This window comes from Actinia tenebrosa, unplaced genomic scaffold, assembly GCF_029948245.1.
Source record: "Actinia tenebrosa isolate PJP-AT-01 unplaced genomic scaffold, QUT_ActTen_1.0 PGA_scaffold11__36_contigs__length_13525064, whole genome shotgun sequence".
Classification (NCBI taxonomy): domain Eukaryota; kingdom Metazoa; phylum Cnidaria; class Anthozoa; order Actiniaria; family Actiniidae; genus Actinia; species Actinia tenebrosa.
The window spans coordinates 8,574,621-8,589,690 of NW_028292571.1; the positions used below are offsets into that span (position 1 = coordinate 8,574,621).

General features: G+C 38.3%; 2 protein-coding genes across 3 annotated transcripts; one reads left to right on the top strand and one right to left on the bottom strand.

The window, feature by feature from the left end:
* The first annotated feature begins 661 nt into the window (after positions 1 to 661).
* On the top strand, positions 662 to 2,713 carry LOC148912476 (ras-related protein Rab-32A-like). Its single transcript, XM_089027536.1, has one exon. The coding sequence runs from the start codon at positions 714 to 716 to the stop codon at positions 1,572 to 1,574; it is 861 nt and encodes a 286-aa protein (XP_088883662.1). The 5' UTR covers positions 662 to 713; the 3' UTR covers positions 1,575 to 2,713.
* Positions 2,567 to 14,326, bottom strand: LOC116288905 (lysophosphatidic acid phosphatase type 6). Of its 2 annotated transcripts, none has more exons than XM_031695770.2 (10): positions 13,964 to 14,326; positions 12,947 to 13,077; positions 12,024 to 12,106; positions 10,013 to 10,110; positions 8,137 to 8,243; positions 7,323 to 7,403; positions 6,142 to 6,277; positions 5,158 to 5,196; positions 4,386 to 4,432; positions 2,567 to 4,059 (listed from the first exon to the last, which is right to left on the bottom strand). In XM_031695770.2, exons 1-10 carry the CDS (start codon positions 14,318 to 14,320, stop codon positions 3,990 to 3,992), a joined length of 1,149 nt encoding a protein of 382 aa, XP_031551630.1. In that variant the 5' UTR covers positions 14,321 to 14,326; the 3' UTR covers positions 2,567 to 3,989. The 2 variants fall into 2 exon arrangements, with proteins under 2 accessions (XP_031551630.1, XP_031551629.1); XM_031695769.2 differs by having other exon boundaries at positions 10,013 to 10,236.
* Between the last annotated feature and the right edge of the window lie 744 nt (positions 14,327 to 15,070).

The following is a 15,070-nucleotide window of genomic DNA, read 5'->3' on the forward strand; positions in this document are numbered from 1 at the left end:
AGTAGAATGGCTGGGAGAAGGCAAGATGTTTAAAGACAAACAAGCAATGGACAGTTTTTGTGAACAAAATGGGTTTCTAACTTGGTTTGAAATGCTAGAAAGCAGCGAAAGACTTGGTGAAGACAATGTGTTTGGTCGAGCAGTTGACATCATTGTAAACATGGTCCTTGAAAAACGCTTGAAGTTTCATTTGAAAGAAGAAGAGTTGGAAACAACACGTTACTTTCCTTTTCCTGCTGCTCAATAAGTATTGATAATCTAATAAGTTATATATAGCTGAGAAAGCGAATTGTTTTGCGTAGAGGGACAAGATTTCGGCATCACAAATGATAACCCGATAGTGTTAAAACTTCTACATAAGACGAGGAAAACTGATATGAATCGATGTCAATAATGAAGTGGCCTCTAGTAAAGACCTTTCTTCACGATATGCATACCATACAATTAATTTTCCTTCGGATTGTGAATTAGCCTTTGTACTAGTATCTCCGAAAAATAAACTAACAAGGGAGAAGAAAGTAAAAATGAATTAAAATTGAAAAAAGTGTCTTTTCGTTGACCTTCCCCTGCATGTCTTTTTGCGTGACCGATAAATATCGATTTCCTTATTTTGGTTTTCCTGTGGTATATTCCTCATTCTTAACTTTTACTTACGTACAAACTTGAACTATTATTTCCAAATTGTTTAAAATTATTATAAACAGTTGAAGCAAATGGCGTATTCTTGTAGTTATGAAACTCCAGAGCCTGAAATCACACAGTTGGTCAGTAAGTTAGGCAAGGAGGTCGAGCTGAAAACCTTCAAAACCAATGCAGCAGATCAGAGACCGGAAATGGATGGACCTTGGTCCATACATGAAAGAGTTTGTATCTTATGTGTTGGTGACTGGACTGGTGGTAAATCAAAAGAGATTTATGTGGACCAATGTATGGGAAATAAAGGACGTAAAGACCGACCTATAATGGGAGTAGATTTTCGCCTGTACGAAAAGAAAGTCACCTTACCAGTTTTATCCACACGTCAACAAAGAACTATGTTCGTGATGTTGGGTGAACAGGAAAGGCACAGCCGAATGATGAGAACTTATTTGAAGATAGGACCTCCTGTTGGGGCTGTGGTATTTTGGGGTCCAACGATGCCTTCTTCTCTCGATGGAGCAGTAAAATGGAAAGAAGCCGTTCAAGAAAATCTACCATCTGCCAAAGACGATCACTTTCCTTTCGTGTTACTCACTGACAACACTTGTTCCGTACAATGGCTTGGAGAAAACAAGATATTCAAAGACAAACAAGCAATGGACAGTTTTTGTGAACAAAATGGGTTTCTAACTTGGTTTGAAATGCTAGAAAGCAGCGAAAGACTTGGTGAAGACAATGTGTTTGGTCGAGCAGTTGACAGCATTGCAAACATGGTCATTGAAAAACGCTTGAAGTTTCATTTGAAAGAAGAAGAGTTGGAAACAACACACGTTACTTTCCTTTTCCTGCTGAGTATAGAAAATGAGTATAGAAAAACTAACACGTCATATATAGCTGAGAAAGCGAGTAGGAGGAATAAAGCTACACCTACCTGAGCTAAAGGAAAGTTGCTATTACTAGTATTGATGGTTTGTACATCCGCCATGTTGGATGAATTTAACCAAAGATTCGTCATTAGTCTATTTTGTTATATCATCTTACATGGCTGCCATGTTCTTTTTGTTATTTTTATCCTTTTGGGAATGATTGCAAGCCATTAATACTTATACTATTTAGTATTATTATTATTATTTTTTATTATTATTTAATTACTTTGAGTCTATGTAATGTAAAATTCCGACAAGCTGTGAAATCCAAAAGAATAATGATAATAATAATCATCATCATCACCATCATCATCATCACCATCACCACCACCATCACCATCAACATCACCACCACCATCACCATCACCATCAACATCAACATCAACATCAACATCAACATCAACATCAACATCACCATCACCATCACCATCACCATCACCATCATAATCACCAGATGGATGGAAATCTCGTACCCAGATCCTACGTTTCTTCTGGCCTGCGGCGAAGAACGAGGGCTCTGGCATAATCTATTTTTGGCGGATGCGCAATTTTCCGGAAGTGAAATATAATACCTTCTTGACTTCCGATCGAAATAAAAAATAGAAATCGAAAACATTATTTTTTTATTATTATTGTCATCATCATCATTATCATCTTTTTTTTTTTGGCTGTGACGTTTTTGAACGATTGTATTGTCATACCGGAAGTCCAAGAAATTCTGGTCTCAAAAAAGGGATAGAGCCCTCGTTATTCGTCGCACGCCGAGATTATATGGACGGAGGGAGAGATTAAGGGATAAATTATAGTTGGATGTAGGGTCGGATGGATATAGGGATGAATGGATGGAAGGATGGGGGATAAATAGAGAAATATTGGGAAGGATGGATGAAAGGATGGAGGTAGAGAGGGAGGGAGGAAAACCGGGAAGGAACGAACGAAAGGGAGAATGTATGAATAAAAACTGAAAGAAAACAAAGATCGTTTGAGCAACCAACTTTTCGATATTATCCATAGTTGTTTATTTAAAATCATGTACCTTATTCTTAAATATTGGCAAACAGTAAACAGATTAGGATTTAGCTGTTGCCTAATTCCATTTACATTATTATATTAACAATTTTTTATATTAATAAAAATGGGACAAATTTGGTGATCATATAATAATTATATATTGTAAATAACAAGAATCCCTTACCCCTATTTCTTTAGTCAAATGACCTTTTTCGAGTTAACGTTATTACATTATTACATTTACTCAGGGTTAACCTCGTATCAGTGTCTAAATATTCACAAATACCAACGCTATAGCTTCAAAGACTTTGGGATCCCACGGACCTTCTCTGGAACACATGGATTATTCCACACAAAATCGACTGGCTAGCCCTGAGCAACAGAGGACACTCTTTACTAAGCTTAAACTAATTAATCCACCTTTTGTTGTTCTTTTCTCTTGTGGTGAAATCTTAAGCTTTAATATCAAGCGACGTCGTTACTGTAACAAAAGCTTATTTGCCCCCTGGACGCCCCATGATGCCTTACGATCCAAGATGGCCGCCTTATCGTCGGAGTAGTCCATTGTATATATATTATATTTTGTGAATCAAGCAAAGCTCTGTTAAAAGGAACCCAGCAGAATAAAGGCAACAATGTACTTGTGAAATAAGGGCCCCACTAAAGCAAATGTCATAACCAACCTCATCACCCACCAACCCCCATTTTGGGACCCAAATTAGCGAAAAAAAAGTTTTAAAAGTGTTCATCGTATAAAAGTTTAGAGATGTATTGATAGCTAAATTAGAATCAGTTCATATAAGACTTTAAATTCCATCATGATCGCCTTTTTCTGTCCGCCAGAAAGGATAAACTTCTTCATCTTGGGCGTAATGTTTTCCAATTTCAGACCACGAGTCATTCCCTTGACAGTAAGATTATTTGTTTGAGTTGTATCCATTTTCATGGGTTTTCTCATGCACAACTGTTAAACAAACAAACAAAAAGACTATAGGGAATGACAAGTGGTCTGAAATAGGAAACATTAATGACCAAGGTTAAGAGGTCTATTCTATTAGCCATTTCGAGTTTGAGAAAAAAACTGGGTCGAGTTGGCATTTTGCAGTGCATTATGGGACTGTTTTAGGTGATAAAATAAATGCCATCTAGGAAATATCTCCAGCGATTGTTTCCTCAACTACGGAATTGCTAATTGAAAACTTGTGATTCAGCTGATGAACATAGACCTTTTATGAGATAGCGAACACGGTGCATTGTGGTTTAGCTTGGGTACAAACATCATGCCTTATAAGGTGTTGCTTGTACCGAATGACCACAATGCATCCTGCTTTATCGAACTCAGAAAAGGCCTAGGCCTTATGAGACAGGAAATGACGTCATGCGAGTGAAACCAAGCATTTGAGTGTGGTATTGTTAATGGTGCTGTTGGTTACATTCCTGATGCCAGTCTTCTACTGAGTATGAAGTGATCAGCTTTCGGAATCTTTGAACAATAAAATATTAATATTCAGGGTTTTCCCCTGTGTTTTTTTTTTTTTTTTTTCACGAAACACAAGTAAAATATGCTACTTGCATAATTGACCATTTCAAAAACGACCAGGGTACTGGGACAAGTTTGAAATTTTAGGCCCTGTTCGCTCGTATCCAGATATTTTTGAAAACTGAATTTTTAATTATTTTTTCAAAAATAATCTACGTTTGAACGTAGCGTTTTTTACGCCCGTTAATATAATGTATAGGGTGGATACAGAAAACAAAGTAATTACACTAAAACAAAGCAAAATAAAATAAATAAAGCAAATTACTTACTTTTCAAAGGGATACATAGCACTTGTCGCTCCTGGAAGTATTTGTTCCTAATATAAAGCACGACGCCAGTTAATGTAGAGTGCTTACAAAAAACCCATGGAGGAAAAATGCCTTACTAGGACCCTATGGGGAAACGTTGCCCTATTATAACCCAATGGTATAAAGTTGCCCTACTAACACCCTATTGGGAAAGTTGCCCTAGTAAAACCCCATGGGAAAAGTTGCCCTACTAAGACCCCATGAGGAAAGTTCCCCTATTGTGACCCCATGAGGAAAGTTCCCTTATTGTGACCCCATGGGAAAAAGTTGCCCTACTAAGACCCCATGGGGAAAGTTCCCCTATTGTGACCCCATGGTGAAAGTTGCCCTACTGGGACCCCATGGGGGAAAATTGCCCTACTGGGACCCCACTTGGACCATTTTTACAAAATTCATGATGTAGAGCATGACAGGCTGGTAGCGGCAAAATTTAATCCTCCTAAGGTCATTCAATGCATTCATTCTTATCCCGCTAAAGACAAATATCTATTCAATAATATTCTTTAAAAAATTCATATAATCAAATGAAATATTCATATCTATTTAATACAATCGATCCCGACTTAAATCAGCCTAGAGATTGTTTCAGGGTTTGATCTGTGAGTCAGCCGAGGCCTGACTTAGATCAGCCCAGAGGTTGTTTCAGGGTTTGACCTGTGAGTTAGCCACGCCCTGACTTGGATCAGCCCAGAGGTTGTTTCATTGTTCGAACTCTGAGCTGTCATAAACTTACCTTTCCCTGTAGTAAAATTTTTACAAAATATTGTCCATCCTAGTAAACATTATTAAGAATTTGAAACATTTTAGTAAAAATCATGTGGCTTCAAATGTAAATGTATAATTATGTCATCACCACCATGACCACGACCATGACCAACATCACCATCACCATCACTATCATCATCACCATCACCATCACCATCACCATCACTATCATCATCACCATCATCTTCATCACCAACATCATCACCACCACCACCATCACCACCATCACAGTCACCATCACCATCACCACCATCACCACCATCACCATCACCATCATCACCACCACCACCATCACCATCACCACCACCATCACCATCACCACCACCATCACCATCACCATCACCATCACCATCATCTTCATCACCACCATCACCAATCGCCATCATCATCATCAACCTCAGCACCATCATCACCACCACCATCATCATCATTATCATCATTATCATCATCTTCAGTACTATTGTTATTATTTTTATTATTATTATTATCATCATTATTATTATTACTGAGGCGACCCAGGTTCGATTCCCGGGCTCAGTTTCATATGTGAGAAAGTTGGTCCTCTCCTGTGCTTCAAAGGTGTTTCTCAGGTTTCTCCGGTTTTGTTCCGCAAAAATCAATTTCTAAATTCCAATTCGATCATGTTAAGAGGAACACGTTTTGTTAGCCACTCGCTATAAACTGCTACCCTCGTAAAATAAGGACAATCATCATTTATCATCAACATCATAATCATCATTTGCATCATCATCATCATCATAATCACTGTTATTATGATTATCGTTTTAATAATGGTCATCATAATTATCAACATCACGTCATTATCACCATCATTATCATCATCAATACCATTATCATCGTTATCATCATCATAAACTATCATAATTATTATCGTCATTATTATTATTGTTGATGTCATCATCACCTTCATCATTGTTACCATTCTAATTACCTTTTTTTTGTAAAGCTCAAATGCCAGATCTGCACTAAAGTCAGGCCACTCATTGTTGTACAATCCCAAACAAACAAGCATGCAGATGATAGTTGTATCATGTACGGAGTATAGACACAGTCTGTGATATGATGGACTGAGGAAAAACATGCAGAGCTTTCAATTGGTTTGGTAGATAGAATGTCTAGGTTAATATATATGTATTATACTATATGATAATAATAATGATTTGTGATTTACATAGCGCCTTTTCTGGATGGATAATCAAAGAGGCTTTAAATTGAGTTATGAATTCCAGATTCCAGGCGGATCTAGGGGTGGGTTTTGGGGGTTGCAACCCCCCTATGAGAGCCATAGTGATTTATTATTATTATTATTATTATTATTATTATTATTATTATTATTATTTTCATGGCAACACCAACAGCATTGTGAGTTTTATTAAAACAGGGGTGCCGAACACATTTCACTCTTTTTTTTTCTATACTCCGTGTGTGGGACCTGAAACAACCATGCTCGCCTGCAGCAAATAATCATTATCATAATACCTACCCCCGTTTGGGAACCCTGTGCTACTTTCCCGCCAAACAAGTACCTCAACCAATGCTACAACCCCCCCTTTGAAAAAATCATGGATCTGCCCCTGAGAGATGATTAGTATGAGGTGTAGGCACTGAGGGTGGTCACTGCAAGGCTTTCTTTATGTCCTCAGTGGTTCTTTTATGTCGCTCTGATATTAGCGGCCTGAACTCAAACGCGGCCGGAAGGTGGATTAGGTGGTGGATGAATGGATGAATGCAAAGACGGATGCATGGGAGAACAGACAGTCCGATGCTCAACCAACTGAGCCAACAGTTGGCGGCACTTTGTGCCTGAACTAATAGGCCATTATATCTTTTCTGAGATAGCAAGCTAGTGCATTCTCGTCTAGTTTTGGGATACGTTTTGACATCATGCCTTATATGGTGATGTGAGATAGTTAACTTTTCTTTTTCAAATAGTTTAAATGGTGCACTGTGGTCTAGCTTGGATACAAACATCTCTCATTCATCATGCCTTATATGGTATGCAAAGTCAAATTAGTCTATTGGCGCAAATAAACTAAACAAATAAAAGTTTGCAAGGGGTTCAGGTAATTGTAGCATAAAGAAAAGTCAAAGAAAAGAGCATAATATATTTACCTTTTTTTAGTGATTTTGTCTTTCATTCTCTCAAGAATGTTTTCCAGGGCTTGGCCAACACCAAGACGAAGTATTTCATGTCTGAGGTAACATAAAATTATATCATAAGTGAACCAAATGAATAAATGAATGAATGAGTTGGTGAGAGGGTGTAATCATGAACAATGCCATAAGTGGAATAGTGGATGAGATGGGTAGATGGGAGGATGGATGGATGGATGGATGGATGAGATGGGTAGATGGGAGGATTGATGGATGGATGGATGGATGGATGGAGGGATGGATGGATGAATAGATGGATGGAGGGATGGATGGATGGATGGAGGGATGGATGGATGAGATGGGTAGATGGGAGGATGGATGGATGGATGAGATGGGTAGATGGGAGGATTGATGGATGGATGGATGAGATGGATGGATGGATGGACTGAGATGGGTAGATGGGAGGATTGATGGATGGATGGAGGGATGGATGGATGAATAGATGGATGGAGGGATGGATGGATAATAATAATAATAATCTTTATTTAAGCACGGTAACTCTATCAATATCAAGATAAAAAACTTAATGTTGCTCTACCTAGAGGCCGTAAAAATGGAGGATGGAGGGATGGATGGATGGAGGGAGGATGAAGGGATGGAGGGATGGAGGGATGGATGGATGGAAGAATGGGTGGGTAAAGAAATAGATGGATGAAAGAATGCATGAAGAATGCATGGGTACGTAGGTGGATAAATTCATAAGTAAAAAGATGTACAGATGTATGGACAGACAAGCAGATAGATGGAATATGTATGGAATTTATTATCTTACCTCCCATGAGGATATCCACATTGAACGGATACAAGTTCATGTGTTGCATTCCTTTCTATCATTTCTCTGTACTTTATGAAGATGGGAGAAACTGGCATGCCATGTGCCTAGATAAAAAGTAAAGTAGCTAAAAATAGACTTTTTCTGAATTCACTTGAGTGACCATGAAATCATGGCTCCAAGTTCAGATTGGTCTTGATGTGTTCACATTATTTACAACATTTATCAAGTCCAAAACGTAAGCAAAAATTAATTCAGTAAAATAAAAAGTAACTTAAAAATTAAAGAATTTTTCCAAATTCACTTGATTGACTACGAAACAATGACAAGCAACAGGGCCGTAACTAGGGGGAGCACAGGGTGCACGTGCACCCCCCATAAAAGCTTAAGGTCCGCTCATCCATCTTTTTTTTTTTTTGGTTCTGCTTTCTTAAAAGAAACGATCAATGGCCCGATTTTATTTGATGTGCACCCTCCCTGTAAAAGTTCTGGTTACGGTTCTAAGCAAATTCAAGACAAGCACTTAGTCATTTGTTGGTAGCTAGTGCTTGTTTTGAGCCTTGTTTGGCTGTTACTGTGTGGGACATTCACGACAGAGCTCTGTAAGCTCCATGCTATAATGTACTAGGTGAAAGTCCAAAGATTGAATTAGAATTTAGAAGTTGATTTTTAAGGAGGGAGGGAAACCGGAGGACCTAGAGAAAAATCCTCAAAGCACAGGAGAAATCCAACAAACAACTCTATTTACATCATAGTATAGTAGAAGAGGGAGTTACTCCCCTCTTTCTAACTTATGCTTACATACAACACTGAGCTTCATTATGAAGTGGGGAAATGGGAGGGAAATAAGGGATGGGAAAGGACAGGGGGAGAGGAAGTCGAGTACATTAGTAACAGGTAATAGAAAATGTGTAGTTCCAGAAATTATCCATACCCACCCCACAGAGGAATTTGGAATTTCCGAAGAGTGGGGGTGTCAGAGAAAGAACAAAAATTACAGAGTTTGTATGGAAGAAAATTGGAATTTCTGGGGGGTAGGGGGTGTCATAAAAGAATTCCTCCATGAGAGGGACCGTATGGATAGTTTTTGGAACTACACAATAACACAAAATCCTTGACAATAATAATAAATTCAAAATGAAAGGTAGGTTGAGTATACAGTATTCACAAGTACCACAAACATAAATACACCTATTTTCAGAAATGGGCAATCTGAAACTAAAATGAATTTTTGTGCTTTTATCTTTTCTGTCTAAAATACAAAAACACATTTTTCTAACTCAATCTAACTCAAATGTCATGATTCATACTCCAATTTATATTTTCCTAATTGAATTATAATCCCACAAATGGCTACACAGTATCTGTTTTAGAGTACTACAAGGATTATGAGGCAATTCTCTATTCTTTTCACAGGACAGTAAACTATCCATAAAAATTATCCATACCCCCCTCCCCTGCAGAGGCATCTCCCTACCCCTGCAAATTCCAATTTTCTTCCATACAAATTCTGTAATTTTGTTCTGTATCTGACCACCCTACCCCCTACCCCTTGGAAATTCCAAATTCCTCTGTGGGGGGGTATAAGGATAATTTCTGAAACTACATTACACAATACTCCATTTTACAGTTCCATTCAGTGACCATGAATAATAGTTCCAGCCGAGGCTGGAGTTTCCGCGCATAGCAAAGCTACAGTTTATCATGCACTGTAACTCTACAGCTGTAGGAATTATTATTCGTGGTCACTGAATGGAACTGTAAAATGGAGTATTCAGATAATCTGACAGACAAATTTTTTTGAAATATGTGACTGTATACTTGGTTTATCTTTCATTTTGTATTTACTAATAAACAGCATATCAAGTAACCACACCTCTTGCGCTGCAATAAAATCTCTGAAAAACACAAACACATGCTTGTCTTTGATTCCTGCAGCTTCTTTAAACTCTTCATAATCCTTCTTATATCCATCTATATTGGACATGAGAAATGCTGTACTTAGGGCACTGTGAGCCCATTTCTTGATTGCCATACAGTAATGGGAATTGGGATATATGCTCTCGTCTTTTTCAGGACAGGTCACCATGGTAACAACGCCTTAATAAAACATAACACATCAATGGATTACTTGGACGATACGGCAGCCATCTTGCCAGGGGGATAAGCAAAACAAAGGTGACAGAACATTTATAGAGTTTCATGTGTTTGTCTTTCTTTCATGGGTAAAGGTGATCGATGTGCCGTCTTAATCCAGTTTTTGTTGTATTCTCTCGTGGTGAGATTTTAATATCAATCAACATCAATCATCACTCTAACAAAGCTTTATTTGCCCCCCTGGATGCAAAAAAAATGGCCTGGGATCCAAGATGGCTGCTGTTTCGTTGAAGTTTTCCAGAAATAGGACTGAATGCAACCCAATACAGTCTGTGATTATACAAGTGATCAACAAAATTGGACGACTGCATAAAATATAAGTGTAATGATATATTTTTATATATTTGATGATAGTTCTGTGTGGGTAAACCAATAAAATAACATACCAATAAATATACAAAAGTTTTACTGGGAATTCGAGGAAAACGAAAAATAGAGCAGTTTCGCTGCCAATCAGATCATTAAGGAAAATTGTAATAGATATGATTAAGAAAAAATCTTTCTGAAGAAGTTGAAAATATTGCCATATATTAAGCCAAATAAATAATAAGCCATATAAATAAGCCAAATTGGAACTTCTCTAGTCAAATCTTTGCCTTGGTGGTGATTTTATCCACTAATTTTCAGCCAGAAGGGAGTTAAAACTAAGTTAAAACTAATTTGGCTGGGCACAATAGAGTACACAAGTGATGTTAAATCAGCTGTTGAACAGGAAATGGAAGGTCCAGGACCTTGTGAAGTTCATAGATTGAACGTTCCCAGAAATATTGTGTACGATGTGATGACTGAAGTGAATCGATCCAGAAGCACTAAAAGAGCATGGAGGTGTTGGAAAACCAAAACAACCACCAAGAACAAAAGTAAAAAAACACAGTAAAAAAGTGAAAACAAAAACAAAAACATTGGGAAAAAAATCAAAAAAGATCAAAAATTTATAACAATGTCTAGAACAACATTATGGCTTCAATGGGCCACCATAGATGTTGTCACAAAATTTAATTTTCGCTTGATCATATTTTTGGGTAACAAATGTGATAGACAATCAAAAAAAGACGTTTACACGCCAAATTTGACGAGAATCGAGCAAATATCAGCTGAGATATGACCAATTGTATACATAATTACTCCATACAAATCACTGCATTTTCGGCTCGATTCCAAACAATTCTCGTCAAATTTGGTGTGTAAACGTCTTTTTGATTGTCTATAGAAATTAGAGATCGAAAAATAATTAAAGTCAAAATTTATTTTTTTGTGACATCACACTTGAGTACTCTATTAATAGACCTATTCTGAGGTACAGAATGCAGTGCATTGTGGTATATCTGGGGTACAAACATCTTTTGTTCATCATACCTTATATCTTGTGGTTTGTACTGAAGCTAAACCATTATACATCATGATTATCGAATTCAGAAAAGGCCTCTGGCTAGCAACTGTATCAACTGGCAGTTTAATATCCTGTTACTTTACTCACTAGCCAGGACCACGGCCACTTCAAAAATTTGAGATGAATTTTTTTTAAGCCAATCACACCCACTTATTCCCACAGTTGTTGATAACATCAAAGTTTTTTTCTTAGATATCTAGTCTTTGTTGCTTGATCCTGATTGGTTTAAGTTTGACTTAAGTTTGATTCCTTTGTTTTCATTCTATGTCGTGATTGGTTAACTTCCAGTGGTCCCAGTCAGTGTATCAGCACAGTGGGCCTTTAGCATAAGCAATATTACCTTTAACATTTTGTTGTCCATAGAGACCAGCTATTACACAGCGGGCTGAGTCTATTGTCCTTTGCATATTGGATGTCCGAACACTAAATCAAGTCAACAAATTATGTTAGACAATGATCCATCAATTCATACCACATCTTTTATTCAACGTGTGGCGATATATCAGGTCCATAGCCAGACCAAAATGCAAAGGGGGGAGCAACTAGAACTAGGTGGGTTCAGGGGAATGTGCCCCCAAAATTTTTGAAATTGAGACCCTTGGAAATGCGATTTTATAGAGTGTTGAGGAGCATTTGAGACAATATTTACTGAGGCAACTACCTTGTCTGCCTCATATTGCCTACGGCCCTACATACATGTATTACCTACTTTTAAAAAGGATGAAGGGGCAAACAGGGATAGCAATGAGTGATTGGCATTTATACGACCAAAAGGCACCTGGAGCATTATTTAACATCTAAGCACAATGAGGTGATTTAAATAGTTTTGTCGACAGTGCATGTCGACTACAGACAACACTAAAATATCTCAACAATAGCATCTGTGTTAATGACAAAAACAATAACACCAGTTATTCAATAATTCTCTTTTTTTTTCCTTGTAGTTTTCCTCCCTCTCTTAAAATCAATGTTAATTCGCCTTTTGAGCGCTAGCCGTCATGTGGTATATAACGTGTTGGATTGTGTTACAGTCACCAAGAAGTTCAGACATAGTTCTCGGGTTGTAATACAAATTCACTGACTTTAAAAGAAAATTCATCTGAAAAGCAGCAAGAAAAGCTGCCAACAAACAACTCTACTTACATACAACACCAAGCCAACCTCCCCTCCCAACACCACTGGCCTATACACACTAAGCATTGGCTATTATTCCTTTAGTCATAAACACTAAACAAAGCTAGGGCTCACAAATGCATCACTCACTATATTTCTTGAGGAACAAGCTGTGGATGTAACAACTCCACCTCCTTAATGTATCTTCTATGTAGATTTTTCCCCAGGTCATACATCTGTCGTTGACCTAATTTAGTCAACTGGCCTGCTTCACTGCCTCCCTGTAAAACAACAGCATTAACACTTAAAATGATAAGTGATGGCTACACTGGATGATGTGTGTTTGTTTGTTTGTCTCTCTTTGGTCAACTGGCCTGTTTTGCTGCCTCACTGTAAACGACTGCATTAACATTTAAAATGATAAGTGACAGTGACACTACCACCAGCCCAATTAGCTCAGTTGGTAAGAGCGTCAATCTGTTGTGCGGGAGGCGGTGGTTCAAGCCTCATCCGGACCAATACCCATGGACATACTAATTTAACACTTTTCCTAGGCACCCGGAAAATTTTTTTTTTCATGATTTGCATATAAGGCCAAGAGAATAAGAGTCAGATTGGCATCCATTGTCCACATGCATTTTTTTGAAAGCTGAAAGCTACTGCCGAAAATTCCAATATTTACAAAAGAAACTTATTATTTCCACAGAAAAGGTAATCGCCACCCAAAGTCATCAACCCAAGCAAATTTTTTTCCGCGCGTGGGTTACCTGTGGTGTGGTATTACTTGATTACCTCACAGGGGGGAGTTAGTGCTTTTAATGGGGGGGGGGGATATGTTTTTGGAAACAAGTAATCTTAGGGGGGTAAACTGTTATTTACGAATAAAAAGAGGGGAAGTAATTTAGTGGGGGGGGGGGGGAGTGGGTAAAAATTTACACCAATTTTTGAGTGGGGGTACGTCGTACAGCAATATTCTTCCCGCTTCCCTGCGATGTAATAAACGAAAGAAGAAAAAAAAACACAAAAAGCCCTATCCGTTTTTGGAATTGTCCAGACGCATATTCATGAGATTCTCTTTCATTCTCTTCACCTAGTTCACTGCCCTGTCCCGTGGATCGGGGAGGCGGTGGTTTCAATTTGACTATATTATAGTGCATTGTACATTACCGGCCAAATAACTTTTTTCTGTCTTGTGTCGTATTCTGAAACAGGCTGTCTGCCACCGTCTAGATCTTTCACCCTGTATTTGATAAGAGTCTCGGGTAGGTCTCCAAGCATCTTGTCCTTGTCCCAAACCACATCCCCCACCGATGCATTCTGCATTTCTGGTAGAGAAAAGATAGGGGTACGAGCTCCGTGACGAAAAGCCACTTGAACATGAACTAATTGATATTCTTTGTCTTCTTCTCTGGCAAAGATGACATTATGATGATATTTTGTAGCCTTTTGTGCGGTTTTCACGGAAAGAAACGCTCCTAAACCTATCCCACAAACCCGACCGAGAAACTTCAGTCGGGCCGCCATTTTGAACTTTTGGGAAATACACCATGGGCTTCCTGTGTGTAAGGATTTTTAAAAATCAGGAACTGCGGAACGAAACCCGCTCAGCAACCGGAACCACCGGAACTACTGCGAAGCGGCATTATTGGTGTTTGAGTTTGTAAGTAAAGGGCCCCCTAGAAAACACTAACATCCTGGATATCCACCCCACAGAATACAAAAGATTCTCTTCGTGGTATTTCTCATGATTACAGACTGCCCTTCACGGATTAAATGGCCGGCAGTTTTGAATTATCGACGATTTCTCGACGCAAACTAAAATTATTATTTTTTCGATTGGAGTTTCATAAGAAAAAAAATTTAGTAGGCATTAATTTCAGGTCACCCATCCAGGTACTAACTTCGCTCAGCCGGACTTGACTTAGTGTGATCATATGGAGCGCCCAAGTTCTTTCCACTGGACTACGGTTACAGGTGAATCAGCATAACAATAGCTATAAAAACAATGCATCAGATAGACTACACTTTTTAACATCAAAATTTCAACCGATTCCGTGCGTGGCAGTAATGCAAGGGATTAGCCGATATGGTCTGGGGGCCGGCTGGTCTCTCCCCTGATGCTTCGTCTAGAACATTTTCTTGCGTAATTCGTACACCCAAGGACAGAAGGATTTAATTGCCGTCAGGTCCGAAGTCCATACGAAGCCTCAGCTCTGCGGATGTCTCGGGGGTATGGCAAAGTGGAATCTTTTTTTTTTTTTTTTTTTTTTTTTG

Coding starts and splice junctions, on each gene's coding strand:
- LOC148912476 (XM_089027536.1), top strand. CDS start 714: ATGGCGTATTCTTGTAGTTATGAAACTCCAGAGCCTGAAATCACACAG.
- LOC116288905 (XM_031695769.2), bottom strand. CDS start 14,320: ATGGCGGCCCGACTGAAGTTTCTCGGTCGGGTTTGTGGGATAGGTTTA. Junction 13,078..13,963: donor AGAAAAAAGTTATTTGGCCG/GTAATGTACAAT, acceptor GTTGTTTTACAG/GGAGGCAGTGAAGCAGGCCA. Junction 7,404..8,136: donor TGTGGATATCCTCATGGGAG/GTAAGATAATAA, acceptor ATGTTACCTCAG/ACATGAAATACTTCGTCTTG.